At 48.0% G+C, this 22,513-nt stretch overlaps 1 protein-coding gene across 2 annotated transcripts in view; it reads left to right on the plus strand.

The window, feature by feature from the left end:
- Positions 1–22,513, plus strand: part of LOC138579502 (uncharacterized) — a 1,088,345-nt gene that overhangs the window by 875,359 nt on the left and 190,473 nt on the right. For both annotated transcript variants that reach the window (XM_069649821.1, XM_069649823.1), the window contains exon 11: positions 6,513–6,581. In XM_069649821.1, coding sequence (XP_069505922.1) covers positions 6,513–6,581 — 69 coding nt within the window. The remainder of the gene's footprint in view (positions 1–6,512; positions 6,582–22,513) is intronic.

Raw genomic sequence — 22,513 nt, forward strand, 5'->3', positions numbered from 1 at the left:
ACGAACATTCAAGGGCAGACCCTTTCTCAACAAAAGACTCGAATTAGAACAATAACAAGAGGAGAATACTGAACCCACCCAGCCCCTCTTCATCAGGTCCACATTCAAATCCACCAAAAATGTCTCTTGCTGAAGGGCAACATCTGCCTTCAATCTGTCCAAATGATCTAGGACCCTTCTTTTTTATTCAAATCATTGATACAGTTCACGTTCCAATAAATCACTTTCAGACTGTGCTTGCCCTAGACCGACATCTTGAAAGAATTGGTCTCCCTACCAGACTCACAACACCAGACAAACAAAAACACAGAGAAACTGACCAAAAACAACAACACAACACTAAAATACGTACTTGTATTATCGCACCAGGCAGCAAAGCTCCACACAATTGCAATTGTGTTCAAAACTAACCCAAACCCCACCCTCCCCCTGCAAAAATATCACCCTCAAGTAAACCTAAACAAGAATAATGATTCTCCAACTAACCGTCAATCCACCCCAACAAATTATCTATTTTCTTCATCTGTGATTTAAAAGGCAGTCTTTTCGTCTCTCTTTAAATAGGGCTACGGAATCGCTATGCTGCAGCGTTTCGGGACAGAAGAAAATGCTTTTAGTACCTGGGTCTTGCGGGCTGGGGTATTAATAGCAATATGCCCATCGCGACGGGGGCATTACCGAGTCAAGGAATGCCCCGGGGCCTTTTATAATTATGGGCCCTGGGGCATTACCTGAGTCGGTAATGGCCCCGCTGCGAGGGGCATATTGCTTAAATATTAGTTCTATACGAGCTAAACTAGAAAAGCAAAGCAATCACATTACTCAGGCAGAAACCTTAATCAGTGACACCAAAGATAAAGTGTAAATCGTGGAGATAGATTTATTGTCCATAAAAAAGGAACTGGCTCAGACAAGAGGCAAGTGCAAGGACCTTGAATCCCGATCCCGAAGGAATAATATCTGTATAGTAGGAGTTCCTGATACCCATGGAACTGTTTGTGGATCACATCCTTACAGTTTTACTTGACAAGCCACAATTCACCTCACAATTTATGGTTGAAAAGGCACACAGGACACTGCAGCTACCAGCCAAGCCAGGAGCCTGCCAAGAACCATCATTGCACGACTACTTAGCTATAGGGACAGGGACCTGATCCTGAAGCTGTCCATAAAGCAGGGTGAACTGAGCTATGAGTCCAGCAGAGTGCATCTATACCCGGACTTCATGCCGGTTGTCCAGGCACTATGCAGATCATACGAGGTGACACAGCTCCTTAGAGACAGGCAGGTGCCATATTCAATATTATGCAATTCGGGTATCACACACACTTCTTTTTGTCACCAGAAGAGGCAGAAATATTTGTTAAATTCACCAGACCTCCAGGTACACCGAAACAGAATGAAGCACCGCAGAAGAAATGAGCAGTGCCTGGACCACCTACAAGAGAAGAGACCTAATATTGTTCACTATCAACTCAATGTTTGGAGTAGTTGGTAGTTCTGTGAAATGAAATACTGCACTACCTATTGCTTGAAAGACTCTTGTGGAGTTATGATCCTTGTCTTCTGGAGATCCAGAGTCTTGGTAAAAATGGAAGGCTGAGCTGCGAATAGACCATGAAGGCTGTGTTCCTTCGGTGCGACTGTGGGATGCAGGCACTGATGCCCCTATGGGGCCACCTGGCAGACGTTGCAGAACCTCTGTAATGGGCCACTGTCCCACTCTCCAGCCACTTATATTTCTGCCCTACAACCCTGCCTGCAGTTGGGTGGGAGCGATTTATACTCTTGCACTGATGAGTGTTGGCCACGTCTGCGGAAGGGTGAACATGCTGCTTGCAATGCACATCCCCGTCCCCCTCCCGGTTTCTCGCTTTTCAAATGTTTGGTTATGGGTTTCACTGTCGAGTTTGGAGGGACACTGTGGGTGGGGGAGGGTTGGTTTTGAATTAAGTTGCATGGTTAAATTGGTGTGGTGGTACGCAATGCAAGCACTCGTGTTCATGATGATACAGCAGAAGGCAGTAGGACTAAATATTGACGAAATATGGAGATGCAGGCTACGACGTTGCCGGTTGCACTTTCGTTTCTCATAAATCAATAATACGGTGAAAGCCAGGAAACTGGCGGCCTACATGAATCGCCATTTGCCTCAGGTTGTAATGTTATAAGAGACACATGCACTAGCTGCCACCAGTATGACATTTGCTCCCAAATGGAAGAGAAATAGGTATTATACCATGTACTCATCGCAAGCATGTGGAGTACTTACAACGCTTCCATATGTGCAGCCTTTGACAAGTTCTATGAGGATACAAAGACCATTGCAGATTCAAAATCATTTGGATTTCTTTGGGTATCTTTCGTGGTCCCCTGATTGGTTGGATGGTTTGGGTGCTATATTAAGCTCATTTAAAAAAAAAAAAGGCCCTGGAATGGAATTGCTCTCTCAATCATGACCATATTGAAAGGGTATCCTCATTGCGTACTTACTCCAGGCTCTATTTTCCATACAGGTCTCTGCAGAAATATCTATATAAGTTCCCTAGCAGTACATTTAGAAGGATCTTTATGTTGATGCCGGTAAATATTACTGGTTATGGAGGTTAAGGGTTCATGGCTGCCAGTGCCTATAGAAGAACGTAAGTGTCGTTTATGTAATAGTCCAAAGTCAATTGAATCATTGAGACATGTGATGACCCTGTGTAAAGCCATGATAAACTATTATGTGAGGCACTACAGTCATCTTACGGATCAAATAGGCAACATAAGTGACGAGGCGTTTTTGTTGAGCTGCCTGTCTGGTTGTAATCTATCGAGATCGGTGTCCTTGGTAAAAGTCTGGCAAGCTTTTATTTATGAACTTAAGAACAGGAATGATTCCTTTTCTGTATGCTGAAAAGTGTATTCAAATAATGAATTAGACTGGTATTTTGTATTGATTATATTTTAGGTTTTGGAGCGAGGCCAGAGTATGAGTGGGACGCACAGGTCTAGCATCCAGGGAATAGCAGATGCCGTAGGGCGGTACTGTTGCCAACGGGGACAGGGGGATGGTCGCAGTAGTCCACTCCGTGAAGGTGCAGCCCCAGTTAAGGCAAGTCCCTGGTGCAGAAAGTAGATAGGAATGCCCCCTGCTCCAGCTTTAGGCGAGGCGTAGGCGCCCAAGAGTGTGGTCTCACACGGCTCCAGACTCGTATCAGTGGTTACCCCAGCAAAGGCTCAAGCATGCATCCATTCACTCAGCTGCTTACGTCGGCTGGATGCCGCAGATCGGGCCTCAGGGCAGGAGATAGGCCCTGCTCAGGTGGTGCGAGCGAGCCGTTCCATCAGGGCTCATCGAGGATCCGTCGGCCAGGGAGGGGAGGGGGGAGCAAGCAAGCACTCCTCCAATTTAAGCCGCGCCCCCGGGAGTTTGGGGGGCACGGCACACTCTGGCGTCTACCGCCCGTACGGTCCCGGTAGGATCCTCAATTCAAATGATTCCTAAATCTGTCGGTCAGAATGTTATAATTACTTGTATGATTATCAATAGGCTGATTTTGTTCATATGATTTAGTGTTTTACATGGTTGAATGATCTGTTGTTTGCAATGTTTAGGCATTGATGGCCTATTGGCCAAGTATGTATTTCTTTGATGTTAAAATGGTGGTTGATTATATATTGTTCACATAGTGAATTTAGGACAAGGGCTTTTATTTTTACTCTATAACAGCGCTCTAAAGCCGTTATATGTATTTTTGTGAATGTCTTCCACTTTTCCTGTTGCTTACACCATTATGTTATCATGTATCTCTTTTTTTTTAATCTTGGCTTTCTTAGGTCCTAACATTGTTTTTTATCATTATTTTTGTGTCCTCGTTGTAGTCGGCTTGTTGTTTGTTGTTGATATTGTTTGTATCTGCGCCCGTTTGCCTATGGGTCTAAGTGGCAATATAAATTAGTAAATAAATAAAATAAATATGGGTTAGGGTATTCCGGCCATAGGGAATAATACCCTGTATGCTAGAAAAGCTTTGCTATGGGGCTTTCCAGACATGTTGCCCACAAGATCCAAATATACAGATCAATTGGGACCCTGAAATAAGGTTAAAGGTGGGAGACATGTTCCCGGAAGGTAGGTTCGTCACACTGGCCGAGTTTAAGGACGCACTGGGAGATACCCTGACTCTGCGGCTCCAAATGAGCACGGCCTTCAGGAAAAGGTGGGCCACATTCCCAATAGAACCAAAGGTACATAGGGTGCTTGATATAATAACACAAGACATAATTGGCCGCAAGCTAGTATCGAACAAATACGCAAAAATACAACAGGAAATGGGGAACACATCTAGCACTCGCATAAAGAGGGAGTCGGATATTGGCCAGCAATTCTCAAATGTTGCCTGGGCATGGTATTTCCTCCTCACAAAGGAGATGTCCTTGAGCGCCAGGTATCACTTGATTCGATTCAGATTTCTAAACCAACTATACTGCACAACAACCAAAGTTGCTAGGTTTTCGACTGGGTCCATAGATGAAGCCCAATGTGTTGCAAGACATCAGCAAACTTCCCACACATGTTTTGGATGTGCCCACCAATGCAGACATTTTGGGCTGAAGTCGCTGATACAATAGGAGGAATGACCGGAGTAACACCCACACTGACACTAGCGAAATATTTATTAGGAGATATAGGCAAAGTGTCCACGTAGAACTACAGATTATTCAAGTTGGCCTCTTTGATAGAGAAAAAATGTATCCTAACAGGGTGCAAGTCACAAAGGGCCCCTACACATACGACATTGCTGTGCGAATTGACATACACGAAAGCGAAGGAGGAATGTACATTGCCATAGTGTCCCAGCTGTATCGTCCTAAACATATATGGTCAGGGAACTGAATATATAAGAGTTACTGAACCAGTGTGGCTGATGATGACATATTAGACACAATATCATACATAGTTCTAAATACTCTCTGTAACTGATTTCCAGTTTGTACACTGTAACTAATGTATGTGCTACTGGAAGTGCTGTGTAACCGCTGAGGCTTTTTTTGGGCATAACATTGGGAACATTCTGCTTTACTAATGTGGTCCCAGAAACGTTTTGTCTGTCTGAACGTTTTTTGAGAGTTGTATTTTTGTTTAAATTGTGTTCGGGATTAAAAAAAAAGAATCGGGAGTTTTATTATATCTTAACTTTCATGGATTTTCCTTTAGTTCTTTCTTTCTTGTTGCGACTACCTCATCAAAGTGAAGGCACCTGCATGAAAAGGAGGCAGAGGGATGGCCATTATCCCTCAAAAAGCAGCACACTATTGAGTCTACATTTTCAAATATTGCTATGGGCCCATTCTCCTTTATTTGAGAATTGTTCTGCAATATCCAATTTATGTCAGAATTAAAATGTATTATCAGCATGGTAGACCACATAATTCAGTTTTTTCTTGTTTACCATCAGTTAGAAGTGCGCCTGAGAATTGACCCTTTCATGTGAGCCCATCCTTGTTCGTAAATAGAGACCAGCATGATAACTGGCCAAGGAGGGTCACACCTTGAATGGTTCAGTTATCAGAAGTTTTTGTGCAACAAACATATAATCAATCACAGAGCTACGTCCACCCCTGTGCCAAATAGTTTGTGCCGGAATATCTTCACCCATCTGGCCATTGGCTATGTGCAAACCCCATGCATTCATTAACTCTAAAATTCTTCTGCCCCTTTTTTTTGGACTTTATTTTGTGTGGCTCATCCATTACAGAGGATGATACAATCAGAGATACAATCAGAGTTAGAATTGCCTGTGCCCGCCACTATTACCTCTCCTGTGGACTCCCAATACGATAAGTCAAAAACATCTGCCAAAACCATGCAGAATTTAGCAATATTTTCCCAGCGTGGATTCCAGTATATATTAAGGATTAAATATTCAAGGTTTATATTGTCACCTGTTTTTAAAAAAAATGCTTTGCATCAGGTTCCAATCCCTTCCAATCCCTTCCCCATAGAAGACTATATTCCAAATGTATGGTGGAATGGAAGTATAGGCTTTGAGTACCGTAGTCATATGGTGAATAACATTTTTATTCAGGCACCTAATGTGCATGGGTGACATATTGACATCGGTTTGGAACCTTTTGTCAAGTGTTAGGATGGATCACATTAATTACTTGAATGCGACTATAATCTGGCTTTTTGTAAGGTCTTTTCATTGTCCCACATTGGAAGATTCAAGAGGATTTCGACAGCATGTCCGCACATCAGGTTGCTTAAAATGACTAGTAAAGGTTCTAGGCTGATGCTTTTTATTAACAAATAAATTCATTGGGTGCGACGGAGATGGCGAGAGAGAATGAGGTTCAGCGATATACATTCATTTGCTAATAGCATTTTTACCTCTGGTGCTCGTCTTTGCTTGCTGCTCTGGTCCAGATGGTACCAATTACTAGCATTATTCACTGGCTCATGTGGATGGCAATTGTACCCCATTTTCTCAACCAACACATATTTAATTTGTTGTCATTTACAGCAGCAGTGACTGTCAGCTATGAACATCAGAACACGACTCCAGACCATCCATCTCTAAATACTTCTACAGGTAAGTATGTAAACCAGTGTTGAGGAGGGTAATTAGAACACTGAGGTATTTCCTATGCAGCTCTTCCTTTTGGGTCCTTTTATGGGAGGAGAGAGCATGTTTTCTCCATGTCGTCCCTTCAAACGTAAGTGTAAGTCTGTGTGTGTACACACCAAGTACTCTGATTAAAAATTGCCCTGACTCGAAACGTTGCACACGCAGTATTTTATATCTTATTTTCCCTCTTCATTTCACTGTTGAGATGCACAATTATATTGTATACAGCTGTCCATATTTCTATTATTGCTTTTTAATTGTAGTCCATTAATAGGCCATTTAGGTCTTACCAATTCACATAACTCAAGCACTGACAGAGGGGTTTAAACTCCGTGCACATTGCTACACTACTAATGTTGTAGTTATGAAGCATGTGCAAGTGTATAGAAGCTTAAGCACATTACATTATGTCACTATGCACCCAGCACCTTCTTGGTGTTGGCAGTGAGTATGAATACATCACGCTGGATATGGAGAAAACCTTGTACATAGGGCAGTGCAGTTTGTGTCTTGCACCACACTATGATGAGACTGGAGAGGTGAAGTTAGTTTGTTTTAAGACATGTTGGGGTGGAAAAAAATAAATACATGTGTGGGAGATCGATCGACACGGGTACTGCATGTCAATCACATGTAATATAGCTTTCATAGACTCACATGGTACCTGTCCATCCTCCAAAGAGTTTGTAAATTCATAACTGCATGCTATTCAAATTGGAGTTGGGGGTAGTAGTGGTGACGCTGTAAGAAGGTCAGCAGAGCAGGGTCCGGTAATAGTAAACAAGCCTTACTACACTAACAAAACAGTCTTCATGTAGATTCCATACATAATTTAGTGGACGTTGGCATTTCTCCAGCATGGGGTCTGGCATGGATTCACATGATCAAGAATATTCCCCGTCGTCAGGCTGGGAATCCTCGGTAAAGAAAAAATCAGTATCAGTTTCGTTTCTGATCTGTCTTTCGTAGTAGTAACCAATCACTGATCTCTGCGTCATACTGACCACAGCCAATGACTGCCCTCTACCTAAACCCAGCCTCTGGCAGCCATCTTCAGATTTTTACCGCACGTTCAAGTGTTGGGAGTCCTCGTGCTTAGCTCTCGAGCTTTTACTGCGTATTTCGCGCTTTTTCAGGTGACTTTTCACATTTTTTCGGTTAATCGAGCCTCAAGCTCCACCGTTTCTACTCCCGTTAACGGCTACCCGTTGCAGGATTTTCCTACGCCCCTCAAGGGTGAAGATTTTGTCGAATCAACTTCTTGGAGGATTCCAGAAGATTTGCGGCCTACTTCGAGATGGCCCAGGATGCGAGTTCGTCGCCCGGACCCAAGCTGTTTCACAGCTGCCCTGGATGCGGGCTGCAGAATGTGTTTAAGGAAGACGAAAATTCGTGATACCTGTACTGTCTTCATGGGGACAAGACTCATGTAGAGAAGGACTGCCAGTTCTGCAAGAACTTGTCGGAGCGGACCATGAGGGACCGTCGATCCCGTCTCGCCAGCTGGTTGGAGAAGGGCTCAACGGATGAGAAGAAGAAGAAAGGGTCCGAGCGGGCTTCTAAGTCCTGTGCGGGCGCCCCGGCGACGGGGGCCCAACACCAGGCCAAGCGCCGTGAGTCCGCTGGCTCCGGGAGCGCCGAAAGGTCGGGCTCTTCGGTCGCCAGGCAGGGCGCACCTTCCCCGGCACCGTCAACCATGAGCCAGCGCTCCGGTTCAGGGAAGAGGAAGTCCGAGACCCCGGGTACGCTTCGGGAGAAGCCCTGTCCGATCTCGGAAGAGGGGGAGCGAGGCGTCACCCCTCCCCCAAAGGAGAAGGCCCGGGACCACCTAAGGTGGTGAAGGCCCCTACCCAGCAGGCAAAGGCCTCTATCGAGGCGATCGCGGTGACTCTGGCCAAGCCGGCAGAGACCCCGCCAGCAGAGACTGCCTCCGGGACTGGAGTTTCCCTGCCGCCAAGGGGGGAATCCTCTTTTCAGCCCATCGTCGTGGCCGCCATGATGGAAGAAGCGAGGGGGGGGCACGGTAGCCTCCTCGAGCTCGGAGTCAGCCTCGGAGAAGGAACTGACCGAGGCCGTGAGGAACCTCGAAGTCCAATTCGAGGAGGTTCGATCCCGTAAGGAAGATCCTCGGGAGATAACCGAGGAAGACGACGATGGCGAGGAAGAGCAGCCTTCCCTTCTGGCGCGGCCGGAACCTAGGCCTCAGGATGGCTCAGCGGCCATTTTGTCTGCGATCCAGTCCTTATGCTCTGCGATAAGGACGAGATTCCCACGGCCCAGGCCGGAGGACCTGCAACCTGGCCCATCAGGAAGTCCTCAGAACAAACGACGGAGGACCCAACCCTCTCCTCCGCTCGCCCCCGTAAGGCCTACAGTTCCCTCCTCATCCTCCCACGAGTCGGGAGATGACGGTGCGCTGGGCTCGACGACGGGTTCTGAGGGCGACGACGACGGAACGGGTCTCCCGTCTCCCGTCGCACGGGCCTCGCCGCCCGACGAGATTGGCTCATTCCACGCCATGATCGCCAGGGCGTCCGAATTGTTCCAGCTCTGCCCGGAGGAGCAGAAAAAGGAAGGTTTCCTCTATCAGCGCCGGGAGGCCAAGAGGAAGATTGTCATTGCGGTGCCTCTAATCGATGACATCTGGGAGGAGGGCCTGTCGGTTCTCAAAAACCCCTCCACGGCACCAGCCAAACGGGACCGGTACGAGAAGAAGTACGGGGTCCCCGAAACCGCTCCCCTGTGCCGCAGGGCCCAGCCAACGCCGGACTCGGTCGTCTCGGCGGCAGCGAAGAAGAAAGCGGCGGGGTCAGGAGCCTCGACGACGAATTCCCCGCCGGACGGCGAGGGAAAGAAGTTGGACGCCATGGGGCAGCGGGTCATTTCGTCGGCGGCGACGACGATCAAAGCGGCCATCGCCCTGGCGATCGTGGCCCGTTACGACAGGGAGCTCTGGTTTAAGCTAGCCCCCATATTGGACTTCCTGCCGGACGACAAGAGGTCCGAGGCCCTGGAAATACTGCAAGAGGGTGAGGTGGCGCCGGACCACGCCATAACGGTGGCAACCGATATTGGCGATACCGGGTTCCGCCAGCTGGGCAACGGTGTTTGCCTACGACGACGGGTTTGGCTCTGGGCGACCGACTTCCGTCAGGACGTCCAGACCAGAGTGTTGGACATGCCGTTCGACGGCAGCAACTTGTTCGGGAAGGCGGTGGACAAATCCCTCCAAGCCATAAAAACGGACACGGAGATGGCCCGCGCCCTAGGAGCCCTTCAGCAACGACGGCCCTTTCGGAGCTCCGGAGGCAGACAGGGTGCCTCCAAGGGATCCAGCGGTGGCTCGTCGTCCTACCGCCAGGCGGCACGCTCCTCGTCTCAGGAGGCCTACAGGGGTCGCGGCAAGCAGGGAGCGCCTCGCCGCTGTCGGCAAGGTGGCCAGGGCGGCAAGGCCACCACCTCCAAGCAGGACTGAACCGCCCGTGGTCTCGGGCCCCCACCGAAGCACCCCGGTGGGAGGCCGGCTGACGAATTTCGTCGGCGTGTGGAAGTCCATCTCCACCGACCGTTGGGTGCTGGATACCCTGGCAAGAGGACACTCTATCGAATTCCTGAAGAAGTGCCCTCACTTTCCACCTGTGGCCAGGAAGGAAAATCACGTCCCGCAACTGCTGTTGGAAGTACGGGCGATGCTCAGGAAAGGCGCCATCGAGCTTGTCCCGAAGAGGCTCCGGGGCTCCGGGGTGTACTCAAGGTACTTCCTCGTCAGGAAGAAGACGGGCGGCTGGCGCCCCATCCTGGACCTTCGTCGTTTGAACAAATACATCAGATCACAAAAGTTCAGGATGGTCACCCTCCAGCACGTACTGGGACAGCTGGAGGAAGGCGACTTTCTATCGTCGTTGGACCTGGAGGATGCATACTTCCACGTTCCCATCCTCAAAAGTCACCGAAAGTTCCTCAGGTTCGTCGTCCAGGCACGCCACTACCAATTCAGAGCACTGCCGTTCGGATTGAAGTCGGCCCCCAGGGTCTTTACCAAGTGCCTAGCACCAGTGGCGGCGCGGCTGCGCCTGCAGGGGATTCACGTCTACCCCTACCTGGACGACTGGCTCATCCGCTCAAGGACGAGGGAGCTCGCCGTCGAACACACTGCAAGGACCGTCCAGCTTCTCACAGACCTGGGATTCGCCATAAACTACCCAAAGTCCCACCTGGTGCCGTCGCAGGTGGCCCTGTTTCTGAGAGCAAAGCTCGATACAGTGAGGCGCCTGGCGGCCCCGTCGGAAGAATGGACGAAGACCATTCTGGGCAAAGTGCAGCGCCTGCTAGCCACGGACGTGGCCAGGGTGAGGTCCATCAAGTCCCTCCTGGGGATGATGTCCTCTTGCATCTACCTGGTGCGCCTCTGCAGACTACGGATGCGCCCTCTTCAAGAATTTCTCGACGCCCGTTGGATGCAGGCGACGGGCACCTTCGAGGACAGGGTCCCCCTCAACGAGGTGTTCCGGCGGGCGATTCAGTGGTGGGGCGTTCGAGCGCACCTCACGGCGGGCAAGGACTTTCAGATGCCGGCGTACCAGGAGACGGTGATGACGGACGCCTCCCTGGAAGGTTGGGGCGCCCACACCGGAGATCTCCACGCAAGAGGCCTCTGGCTCCCGGAGGAGAGGCTCCTGCACATCAACGTCCTGGAACTCCGAGCCGTGTTCTGGGCTCTCAAAACGTTCCTCCCGTCGCTCAAGGGCAAGGTGGTGCAGATCTTCACGGACAACACCATGACAATGTTTTACATACGGAAGCAGGGAGGCACCAGATCCCCAGCCCTATCCAAGGAGGCACAGGATCTGTGGCACTAGGCGGTCGCCCAGGGGATGTTCCTGGTTCCCTTCCAACTGGCAGGAGAAAGCAACACCATCGCCGACTCGTTCAGCAGGGAGCTGCGCGCGTGTCACGAGTGGGAACTGCGACAGGATCAGGTGGATCAACTCTTCCGACGATGGGGCAAACCCCAAATCGACCTGTTCGCAACAGCGACGAACTCGAAGTGCAAGAGGTTCGCCAGCAGGTTTCCCCAGCCGAGAAGCATGGGCGATGCGTTCTCGTTCCCCTGGGACGGTCTATACCTGTATGCGTTCCCGCCGTTGCTGCTTCGACTCATCAGCCAGCTCAAGAGGTCCCGTTGCAGGATGATCCTCGTCGCACCGGCGTGGCCGAGGCAGATCTGGTTCCCGGACCTTCTGGACTTGTCAACGTCCCCTCCCATCAAGCTGTCGGCGGACGCGGACCTTCTCTCCAGAGAAGGAGGCGCCATCTTCCACCACGACCCGGCGTCGCTGAACCTGCAGGCTTGGCTCCTGCAGCACTAGAGTTTGGAGGCTACGATATACCGGGCGATTGCAGAGAGGTTCTTGCAAAGGCCAAGGCGTCCTCGACTCTCAAATGCTACGGTCATAAGTGGAAGAGGTTCTCTATCTGGTGCCGAGCCCAGAAGATCAACCCCCTACGGATTACGGCCCCTCAAGTGCTGCCGTACCTGCTATCGCTGGCAAAGGCTGGGCTAGCCCATGCCTCCATTAAGATTCATCTGGCGGCGATCTCCAGATATACCAGAACCACAGGACGGACGTCCCTGTGGTCCCATCGACTGGTAAAAGAGTTTATGAAAGGACTGTTCCGGTCGTTCCCGCCGGTGAAGGCCCCGGCCCCGGCGTGAGAACTTAACGTGGTGCTGACCAGGCTCATGGGGCCCCCATTCGAGCCGATGCACTCCGCACCGATGAAGTTTGTGTCGTGGAAGACTGCATTCCTGGTGGCCATTACCTCCGCACGACGAGTGGGAGAGATCCAGGCCCTATCCTGCAAAGCACCGTACTTGACTTTCCATGCCTCGAGGGTGGTGCTTAGGACGCACCCCTTCTTTATGCCCAAGTTGCCGTCGGACTTCCATCTTAACGAGCCCTTGGTGTTACCTGTTTTCTTCCCGTCTCCTTCGTCGCCGGCCGAGAGGACTTTGCACTCGCTGGATGTGGCTAGAGCGCTGAAGTTCTACGTGGACCGCACAAAGAGTTTCCGGAGGACATCACAACTGTTCTTGAACTTTGGACCTGTGAATCAAGGGAAGGCTCTCTCGAAGTCTTCTATTTCCAGATAGCTCTCCGGCTGCATCATGCACTGCCACCGGTTGGCTAACCGACCACTGCCAGGCCGTCCGAGAGCCCATTCGACCAGAGCGATCACTGCTACTACGGCGTTCTTATCTGGTGTGCCCCTGCTGGATATCTGCAGGGCTGCTACGTGGAGGTCGACGCACACCTTCACGAGATTCTACTGCGTCGATCGGGATTCCCGGGAGGAGTCCAGGGTCAGCCAAGCAGTGCTGCGCAACCTGTTCGCTTAAGGTGAGCCTGGTGAGGAGGTAAGAGATGCTTTATGTTGAGTTTTTTTTTTTGTATTACTTAATGTTGAGCCTTTTGCCACCCCCCGTGGTTGTGCATGTGTGTACTGCTATTTATTCTTATATTCATGAGCATGTGAATCCATGCCAGACCCCATGCTGGAGAAGGAACAAGTTACTTACCTGTAACTGTTGTTCTCCAGCATGGGTCTGGCATGGATTCACATGCGAACCCTCCCGCCTACCCCTCTGCGGCTCTTCACTTGGTCATACTGCCTCTTCACGTGCTACCAAATATGAAGATGGCTGCCAGAGGCAGGGCTTAGGTAGAGGGAAGTCATTGGCTGTGGTCAGTATGACGCAGAGATCAGTGATTGGTTACTACTACGAAAGACAGATCAGAACCGAAACTGATACTGATTTTTTCTTTACCGAGGATTCCCAGCCTGACGACAGGGAATATTCTTGAGCATGTGAATCCATCCCAGACCCATGCTGGAGAACAACAGTTACAGGTAAGTAACTTGTTCCATATGTATGTTTTAAAAAGTGTGTGTTTGTGGACAGGTATACATTCAGTGCAAGATCTATGCTACAGAGACGTTATGGTTTAGTTTAGTTTATTTTCTTATATAGCGCAGCTAACCCGAAGGTATCTTGGCGCTTTTGCTTAGATATACAATTGCTACATACATTTAGTACATTATTCATATTACAGACATAGTGGTAATCCAATACAGAGAAAGAGAGGTAGGCAGATATCTTGTGTTACAAATCAAGATAACGTGCCTTGTCAGGCAGGAGAGTTAAATGCGGAAATAGATATTGTTGCAAAGAGGCAAAAACTAGAGTGGCAAGCGCCTAGTGTTACATATCTAGGCACAGACACTCATGTAAGCATAAGAGGTGTGCTGAGGTAGTTTGTTGTCCTTAATTAATCTGGGAGAAGAGTCACGTTTTTAATTTGTTTCTAAAGGACCAGAAAGAAGGTTCGGCTTTTAGTGCTGGGGGTAGGGAATTCCAAGTTTTAGCTGCTAGCACTGGGAAACTGGACCCACCTGCTTTTTTAGTTTGTATTTGGGAATATTAAGGCAGCGAGAGTAGTTGGATCTATTAGGTCTGGTGGATTGCATTCTGGAACATTTGTGGACCAGGTATTTGGGGGCTGAATTTGAGGGGCATTTGTGGGTGATCATTAAGGTTCTGAATGTGATCCTGTCTTGTATTGGGAGCCAGTTAGTGTTACGTCTTACTTGTGAAATGTGGTTGGAGCGAGGAATGTTTAGAGCAGTTCTGAGAGCATTGTTTTGTAACACTTTAACTTGTTCAGATTGCGCTTACTGGTGCCTAAATATAGGGTGTTACAGTAGTCCAATTTCAAGAGTATAAGTGCTCTAGCCACATTTAATAAGTTTGGAAGTGTAAGCCGTTGCTGATGCTGTTGCATAGACTTGTCTGGAGAGGGAGAGGGTAGAATCCAAGTACGCTCCTAAAGTTTTGACATCATTGGATACTTTGATGTTGTTCCCATCAATGTTCAATGAATTATAATTGGAATCTAGGTTAATATGTTGTGGCCTAGAGCCGATAAGTAGTAGCTCAGTCTTCTTGTCATTGAGGCATAGACTATGATTGGCCATCCATGCCAGAATTCTGAGATAGGTTTTGTTCAGTAGTTTGGAATCTTTGGCATAAGAGCCTGAGAGAGTGATGAGGATCTGCGTGTTCTCTGCCTAATTCGTGTAGGCGACACCCAGGTCGTCTAAGTGGTCGAACAATAGCTTTGTAAAGATATTGTAGAGGGTCTGGGAGACACAAGAACCCTGGGGGACTCTGCAAGTCATCGGAGCAGGTTCTGCTGAGGCTGTAGGAGCGAAGACCCTCATAGTTCTGTCTGCAAGGAAAGACTGAATCCAAGCTGCAGCTTTAGGAGAGAAGGAGGCTGCTGCGGTCAGGTGTTTGGTTAGGATATTATGGTCGACTAAATCGAAAGCTGCTGATAAATCAAGCAAGAGGAGAAAGGCAGGATTTCTATTCGCTTTAGATTCATCCATCTGGATTTTTAAATCCAGTAGCGCTGTCTCTGTGCCATGTCTTGGTCTAAACCCAGATTGGCGGAGAACAAGAAGGTTGTTTACTTCGAGATTGTTTTGAATTTGGATGTATGCCACTTTGTCCAGTATTTTCAGAAGAAAAGACACAGTAGTTATAGGTCTGAAATTAGTCAGAATGCTAGGGTTGAGATTAGGTTTTTTAAGGAGAGGTATGACCCAAGCACCTTTGAGATTTTGTGGGACTGTGCATGATTCAAATGAGGTGTTTATGAGGGAGGTAATGAATGCAACAAATTCCTTTGCCCCCTCCTTTATGATTGTTGCTGGGCAGGTGTTTCCTTCCCATCGTGAGGATTTTAGGCTAGCAATGATAGCTTCAACCTCAGTCGTGGTGACTGGGGTGAATTTGAAAAGGCTGCAAGGTTTAGGGTGGGTGATGTGTATCTCACTGGGTTTGGTGCTTGATGTGAGGCTGAGTTTTTTTGCTTCAATTTATGCTTGAAATAGGGCGATTTTCTCTAGAAGAGATGTTGGCACACCAAGAGGCATCTTTAATGCATGATTCACGAGGAGAGACTGGTGATTCTAAATCTCTGAGGATAGTGAAAAGCTCTTTGGAGCTGGATTTGGTGTTAAGAATTCTGTCATTGTTTTTATCAATTTTAGTTTTCAAAATGGCAGCTTTATAGGCGTTGGAGGCTGTGGTGAATTTTTCCTTGCTCTGGACCGAGGATTTTTTTTTCCAGATGGCTTCGGAACATCTTTTGGATTTGCATAGGGCTTTTAAGTTTAGAGAGACCCATTTGTTTAAATGCGCTGATGGCTTGGCTTGTCTTAGTTTGAGAGGAGCTATTAGGTCTAAGGCTTGGAGTAGGTTTTGCTTGTATAGGTCCACCAGGCTGGCCGGGTCCTTGTCTAAATTCTTGTGGAAGTCAGTGATGGGCTGAAGTACAGGGAGTAGGTTCTTCAAAGTGATCAGGCGATTGTTTCGGGTTAAGGGAGGACATACTTGTATGTCACTAAGAGTAGGGCGGATAGAATCCTGGATCGCAAAGGATATGACGTGGTGATCAGACCGGGAGCAAGGAGAATTAGATAGTATCTTAGTATTGCAGTTTAAGTCTGCTAACCCTAAGGTTCTCTACCTTTGTTATGCGTTGGTTCGGAAGATTCAGGGTTGAATGCACGAAGCGGAAATGTTTGAGGGAGAAAAGACTGAAGATTATTTTTTTGAAATAATCTTCTGTCTTTTCTCCCCTGAACATTACCGATGTGCCCAAACCCCTACCCAAACCCCCACCCACACACCTACCCACACCCCCAACACACCCCCAACACCCTACTTACCTTGCAGTCCGTCTCGCGGTGTCCCTGCGACGCCTGTTCCAGATTAGAACAATTAATAGTATCTGTTTTTAGAACTTTTGGATGGGTCGGACTTTTGGATTCAGTCTTTTTGGCTGAAACCGTTCGGAAATGCGGTGTGATAAGCCAAGCTCGGTGAGAGTGTTCTCTAAGGCTGTGGTGTTAGCATCTTGGATGTCATGTAAGCCTAGGTTGAAGTCACCCAATAGCAAGATTTGGGTACCGGGTTTGGTGTTCTGGGTGAGAAGGTGTGTGATGTCTTCCTCAAATGAGGAGATGGGACCTGGTGGTCTGTACAAAAGGTGGATGAGTAGTGTACGTGCAGCTGATTGAGGAAGTTTGACGGAGAGTAGTTCTCCCAAAGAGAATGTTTTTTTAAGAACTTCTCGGCTGAGCTGGTTTTTGGCAATAAAGGCTACTCCACCACCTGTGCTGGTTGTTCTATCAGATTGGATGATTGTGTAAGTATCAGGTAATGCTAATGTAAGGGTGGGTGTAACCAAGTTTCTGTGACTGCTAAGAAGTCTAGGTGATCGAATGATATGAGGTCTGCTATGTCTAACGCGTGAGCAATCAAGGACCTGGCGTTGATGAGGGCTCCTTTGATGTGAGGGGCCTTGGCTAGGGGAGGGCCTGTAGGAGGGAGATTGAATGCCTGAATGGGCAAGGTGTTGTTGGAGACATAGTGAGCATTGTTGAATGATGTAGGTTTAGTGAAAGGTGTCTTGTTGTCTAGGAAGGTCTTGGTTAAATTGATGTTACAAAAACTATTGGGATTCAGTGAAAAGCTTTGTTAAACGGATGCTATTGTTATAGTGCAAAACAACAAAACCACACAGATTGCCCAGTTATGGTTCCTAAACTAAAAGTAATTTGGCCACTTTGGTGGGAAATTTCACTGCCCTTGTAATCCGGTGGTAACTCCTGGGGCCAACTGGCAGTAATGGTAATTGAGTTCGGTGGTAATTGGGTGTATTTACTGCAGAATTACCACCAAACCCGTAATGAGGTCCATTGTGTCTCTGCCAGTAGTCGTAGAAATTACATTTTCTAGATGATAAAGCAGGAATAGTTTGCTGTCCCCTGTATCCACAGATGACATTACAAGGCTTTTTGTTCACCTCCTACACCTACAACTTCCTGCTACTCTCCAGCCCCTTCCTGATGTTCTCATCCTGCTGAATCCTGATAGCCTCCAGAGATCTCTTCTGGTTCTCTCCTCCTGCCACCCCCTGATGCACTCCTCTTCCCACCTCCTGATGTTTCTCTCCCTTATCTTTTTTACAGACTGCTCCACTCCTTACTCTCTAACTCTGGCATCCTGTACTCTCCTCATTTTCTCTCCAATCGTCCTCTTCCACTTCTCTCTTGACTTGCCAAACACTGCTCTTGATCGTCTCCAAAAACCCAGAATACTTTTCTGCGGCCAGCCTCTTTCATTTCCAAAGCAGGCAGGTAACTGGAGCAGTCCTTCTGGCATTTGTATCACTTGGGAACGTTTATGAAGGAAGAGCTTTGGTAGAAACCTGGGTATAAGAGTAGACATCTGTCAGGCAAGCATTGAGGTGGGATTTCCTAGTGTGGAGTTGTGAACCAGAGTCTTACTACCCAGTCCACCATCAGTGAGTGTCTTTCCCATGAAATCTGTGCACCAAAGAGAGCACTTGTGCATGGAGAAGCTGCCACTGTCTTGCTTCCATGTGCTGCTACCTTGCACATGTAGTAAATTGAGCTGCCCATACAATCTGAGTGGGCTAACATGGATTTAGAACACAATGGGGAATTAAGTTTTTGTCCTGCAAATATGATTTTAGGGTGATCGTGGTCGCACAGACCACTGTCTCCTCTTGCCCATGCAAGTCTTCCTTTATTAAATGAACAGTAGTTTTTGTTATTGTTCATGTCTTCTGCCAATGCCCACCGGCTGGGACTAAGTGAGGGTGACAAAGGGATCCTTCCCAGGCTATCCCCAAGCCTATCAAACATTAGTTCAGAGGGTGGGGGGGATATCCAGGGCCAGTGGTGACCCTGTTAGATGTATGACCCCAAAATAAGGCAAGGGACTTCCGCACCAAGCCAACATTTGTGAATGTTTGAGGTTTTGTTTTGTTTCAATGAATTCCCTTAGTTTTTATAGAGCTAACTTAACCATAACATCCATTAACAAAGCTTTTTCAAAGAATGTCCCTGACATGTACAAGGAGTTACAAGGCTACATTCAAGATACTAAATGCCCAATTTATGTGTGCAGACGATACAATACAACTTTCTGTTGTAAAGGACAACCAGACTGGCTAGATGAAAAACAGTCAATCTGATTGTTTTTGGACCAAAACTATTTGCAAAGGGCATGGCTTCCTATATTTGTGGGCATTTTCTTCCGGGTCATGCTGACCACAGACTTTAATCCAATGTACAATGGGCATATTGCAGCCACCTGAATGGCTCCCTGACATACTAGGTGAAGTCAAGGAGGATAAAAAACGGTACAATCTACCACCAAAATGGCAAGAAAAACAGCCATTTATTATCAGTCCTGTGGACGAACCCACATGTCTATGAGCTAACCTGCAGTTACTCACTATAGCCAGTGGGTTGACCTGCAAGCCAGTGCCTGTTCTGTGGCTGGGGGTAATTGTATTACCAGTGCATCAGATCCCTGGTTAGTAGTAGCCTGTGGACCTGCCAGGGCCTCTCCTGTGCCTGTGTCAAAGAACATGTCCCTGGCAAAGACATGCCCCAAGCCTTGCCCAGTGGCTACTTCACATAAGTTACGAACTTGATGGCGCTATAGGTATCCCTCATGCCTCGAATGACTACTGAGGGCCTGATTCTCAACATGGCGCAGTGAACGTGCTAACTAGCACGATTCGCTGCGCCATTTCGTGACGCCCAGGCACCACTGCTATTCTGAAGTGGGCCTGGGCGTCATCGGAAAGCACGACAGTGCTTTCGTTAATATCCGCCTGTTTCCTTTGGAAACAGCCGGATGAAGATCTCGGCAGCAGTTTCGCTAAGTAACGAGGGAATCGTTATTTAACGAAAATGCTGCTGATACACCAAAGTGAGCAGCTTCAACATCGCAGGATGTTGAAGCTGCTTACTTTGGTGTAGCAAAGGTTTCATATACACCCGTGTGGTGTATACGAACACTTTCATTTACACCAAAGCCAGCAGCTTCAACGTTGCAGGATACAACGTTGAAGCTGCTGGCTTTGGTGTAAATGAGTGTTCCTATACACCCGTGTGTTGTATATGAACACTTTCATGTACACCAAAGCAATCAGCTTCAACGTTGCAGCAACGTTGAAACTGCTTGCTTTGGTGTACATGACAGTGTCCATATACAACACGGATGTATATGGACACTTCCATTTACAAGGCTTCTTGTGGCACACCTCCATACGGCACCAATTGTGTACCGTAGTTCAGCGCCAATTTCAAGCGCTTACGAAATTGGAGGAGTGCCACAAGAATAACCATGCAAATGCATAGTTAACAAGAGTGCCGGTTGCTAGGTCGGTTTTCAGCCCTTCCTAGCAACCGGCACCCATATTCCAAAAGTGGCGCAATCATTCCGACTTCGGAATATTGCGCCACCTTTAGAATAAGATGTAATTACCGAAAATGTCTTTAGCCCTTTTAACGACATTTTCAGCAATTACCACCCAGTTGAGAATCAGGCCGTGAGGGTTCCAAGGGCCTGCCTGAAAACCCAGATTGAGGAAAGCAGACCCAGTCGGTGCCTCATGGGAATACTGGTGGCCTGAAGACCTTCGATGCTGGTAAAGTTGCACCTCAACATTGCCACAAGCCTGGCCCAGGGGTCACTTCCTGTGTCTTGGTCACACCCAGAACATGATCAAAGGTCATGACCCCATTTGCTATGACAGCACACCATGGCGAGTGGCCTAAAGGCAAGACAATGGAGGAAAGTGGCCATTGGGCCTGGCTCCAGAGCAGGCCCTTTGTCCTCTTTGAATATCTTGGGGGACCAGAGGCATGTTTGAAGCCCATCTTCCAGGAAAAGTGACCAGTGTCCCACAGACCTGCAATGGGGCAAAGTGGCCAATGGGCCTGACAGTATGCCAAGCCATGCAGTGAAAATGTGTCGTGGTTGAGGAACATCATTTGGGCAATGAAGCCAATAGTCATGGCTGAACAGACCCTGAATGGGGTCAAACTGGCCACTGAGCCTCAACGCAGGGCAAGCATTGAGGCCATCCGATGGTCTGCCGAAGCCTGAGGCAAAGCCAAAGGGTAAGTCTTCTGCAAACTGACCACTGGCTATGACCAGTGGGTTGCAAACCAGCAGTGGCCACTTTATCAGGCTTGATAGCTCCTAGGACATAGCTGAAGGCCATGCATTAGAGGAAGTGTCCAGTGGTCCACAGGGACACAATGTGGGTCCTGCAGCCTCTTTAGGTGGCTTGGCTAGACCGGGGGCATGGCCAAATAACATGCCCTGGGCAAAATAGCCACTAGCCATGATCATGCAAAATTGAAATGATGTAAAAGTGGTCCCTGGGCCTCATCACAGGACAGGCCAATGTCCACTGTGTGTGAAAAGACAGAGTCTGGGCTCTGCCTCATGAGAAGTGACCACTGGCTATGGCTCAACATTCAAGGACCATGGCCAGTGGCATGTGGAACCACTGTGCAAGCAAATTGGCCACAATGCCTTCCTGAACGGCAGGCCAAGTTGCCACCTTGGCAGGCTTGGTAGGACACAGGCCATGGCCAATGACCATGATCAGGGGAAAGTGGCCAATGCCTATTTGTCCCTTTGCATGAGGCATGGCCTTCAGCCATGCTCGGAGCCCAGCCATGCCAACCACTGTGACCCCAGGCGGAAGTGTGAGGAAATGTTCTGCGGTGCCTTCGTTGGAGAATGCAATTTTGTTGAAGTGCATTATTGCTATACGGCTCCTTTAACAGCTGTGCTACCCTGAATTGGAGGAACTTTAAAAAGCACAACTCTTGCGAAAGCGAAGCGGAAGTGTGAGGAAGTGTTCTGCGGTGTTCCATGGGGTGAGGAAGGGTGTAGGACCCGAGGCGAAGGAATTCTCCTCGCCCAGAACCAACACGGTAAGCCACCCCTCCCTCGCCTATATCTGCAATTGCCATTACAAGTGGACATTGTTTATTTCCGGACAGTGAAAAAGTGTCTCTTTTCATCTAGTGACTTGTTCCGATGGAAAGCGCTCCCAGCAATTAGTGTTTGCCTTTTCAATACACACCGCATACCGCTTGCAAAAGGAACAATAATTTTGCTTTATATTTTTTCTCCGCACACTTTGTGTAATTGCCGTCCACCGAAGCTGCCCTATGTTGTTTTAACTAATCAACTGTCATTCCGGCAATTGGACTAGGTGCGAACTGTCTTTGGATTGATTTAAGCAAAGACTTTTCTCTAGAAGACTCGGCGAGTGACTGTGGAGGTATCATTCTACCTTGAGCCACGCTGTGCCTCATCTTCTACAAATAACCCAATTACACCAATTGCAAGCAGCCGTTTTTTATACTGTGTGCAAGCTGCCTTTCTCAACTGAAGCTGCCTTGCAATCTTGCTTAAACTAAACAGCTGTCATTTTCACATTTGATGTTGTCGTGAACTGCTTCTGGTATTGATCAAGCAAAGACTCTGCTCATAGAAAACGTGGTAGGTGACTGTGGAGGTATTAATCCTCTTTGAGCCACACTGTGTTTCATTCTACTAAAGATAATATAATGAGACCACAAGTGCCCAAGTGAATTGCTAAAGTGTATTGCTGTCTCGCTGTCTACCCGAATAGCGGGAGAGTGGTGTCGGTTTGTGAAGTAAGGTGGATTGATTTTTGTGTTATAATTCCCTTTTGAAATTATTGCGTTTTCATTATTATTTGTTATATTTTCTCTGCATCATGTCTCGACAAATTAATTCATTAAAAACAGGAATGCCTGACCATGTGGTAAACATATACAATCTAGTGCCCCCCTTGACCAAAAAAGCCTTAATTGTTAAAAGACTTAAAGAAAACAAAGATAGAAAACGGGCAACCTCTCTAAATGTGGATATTCGTACCTTTTGTATAACGGAT

The sequence above is a fragment of the Ambystoma mexicanum genome, chromosome 3p (genome assembly GCF_040938575.1).
Source record: "Ambystoma mexicanum isolate Mex_15411 chromosome 3p, UKY_AmexF1_1, whole genome shotgun sequence".
Taxonomy (NCBI): domain Eukaryota; kingdom Metazoa; phylum Chordata; class Amphibia; order Caudata; family Ambystomatidae; genus Ambystoma; species Ambystoma mexicanum.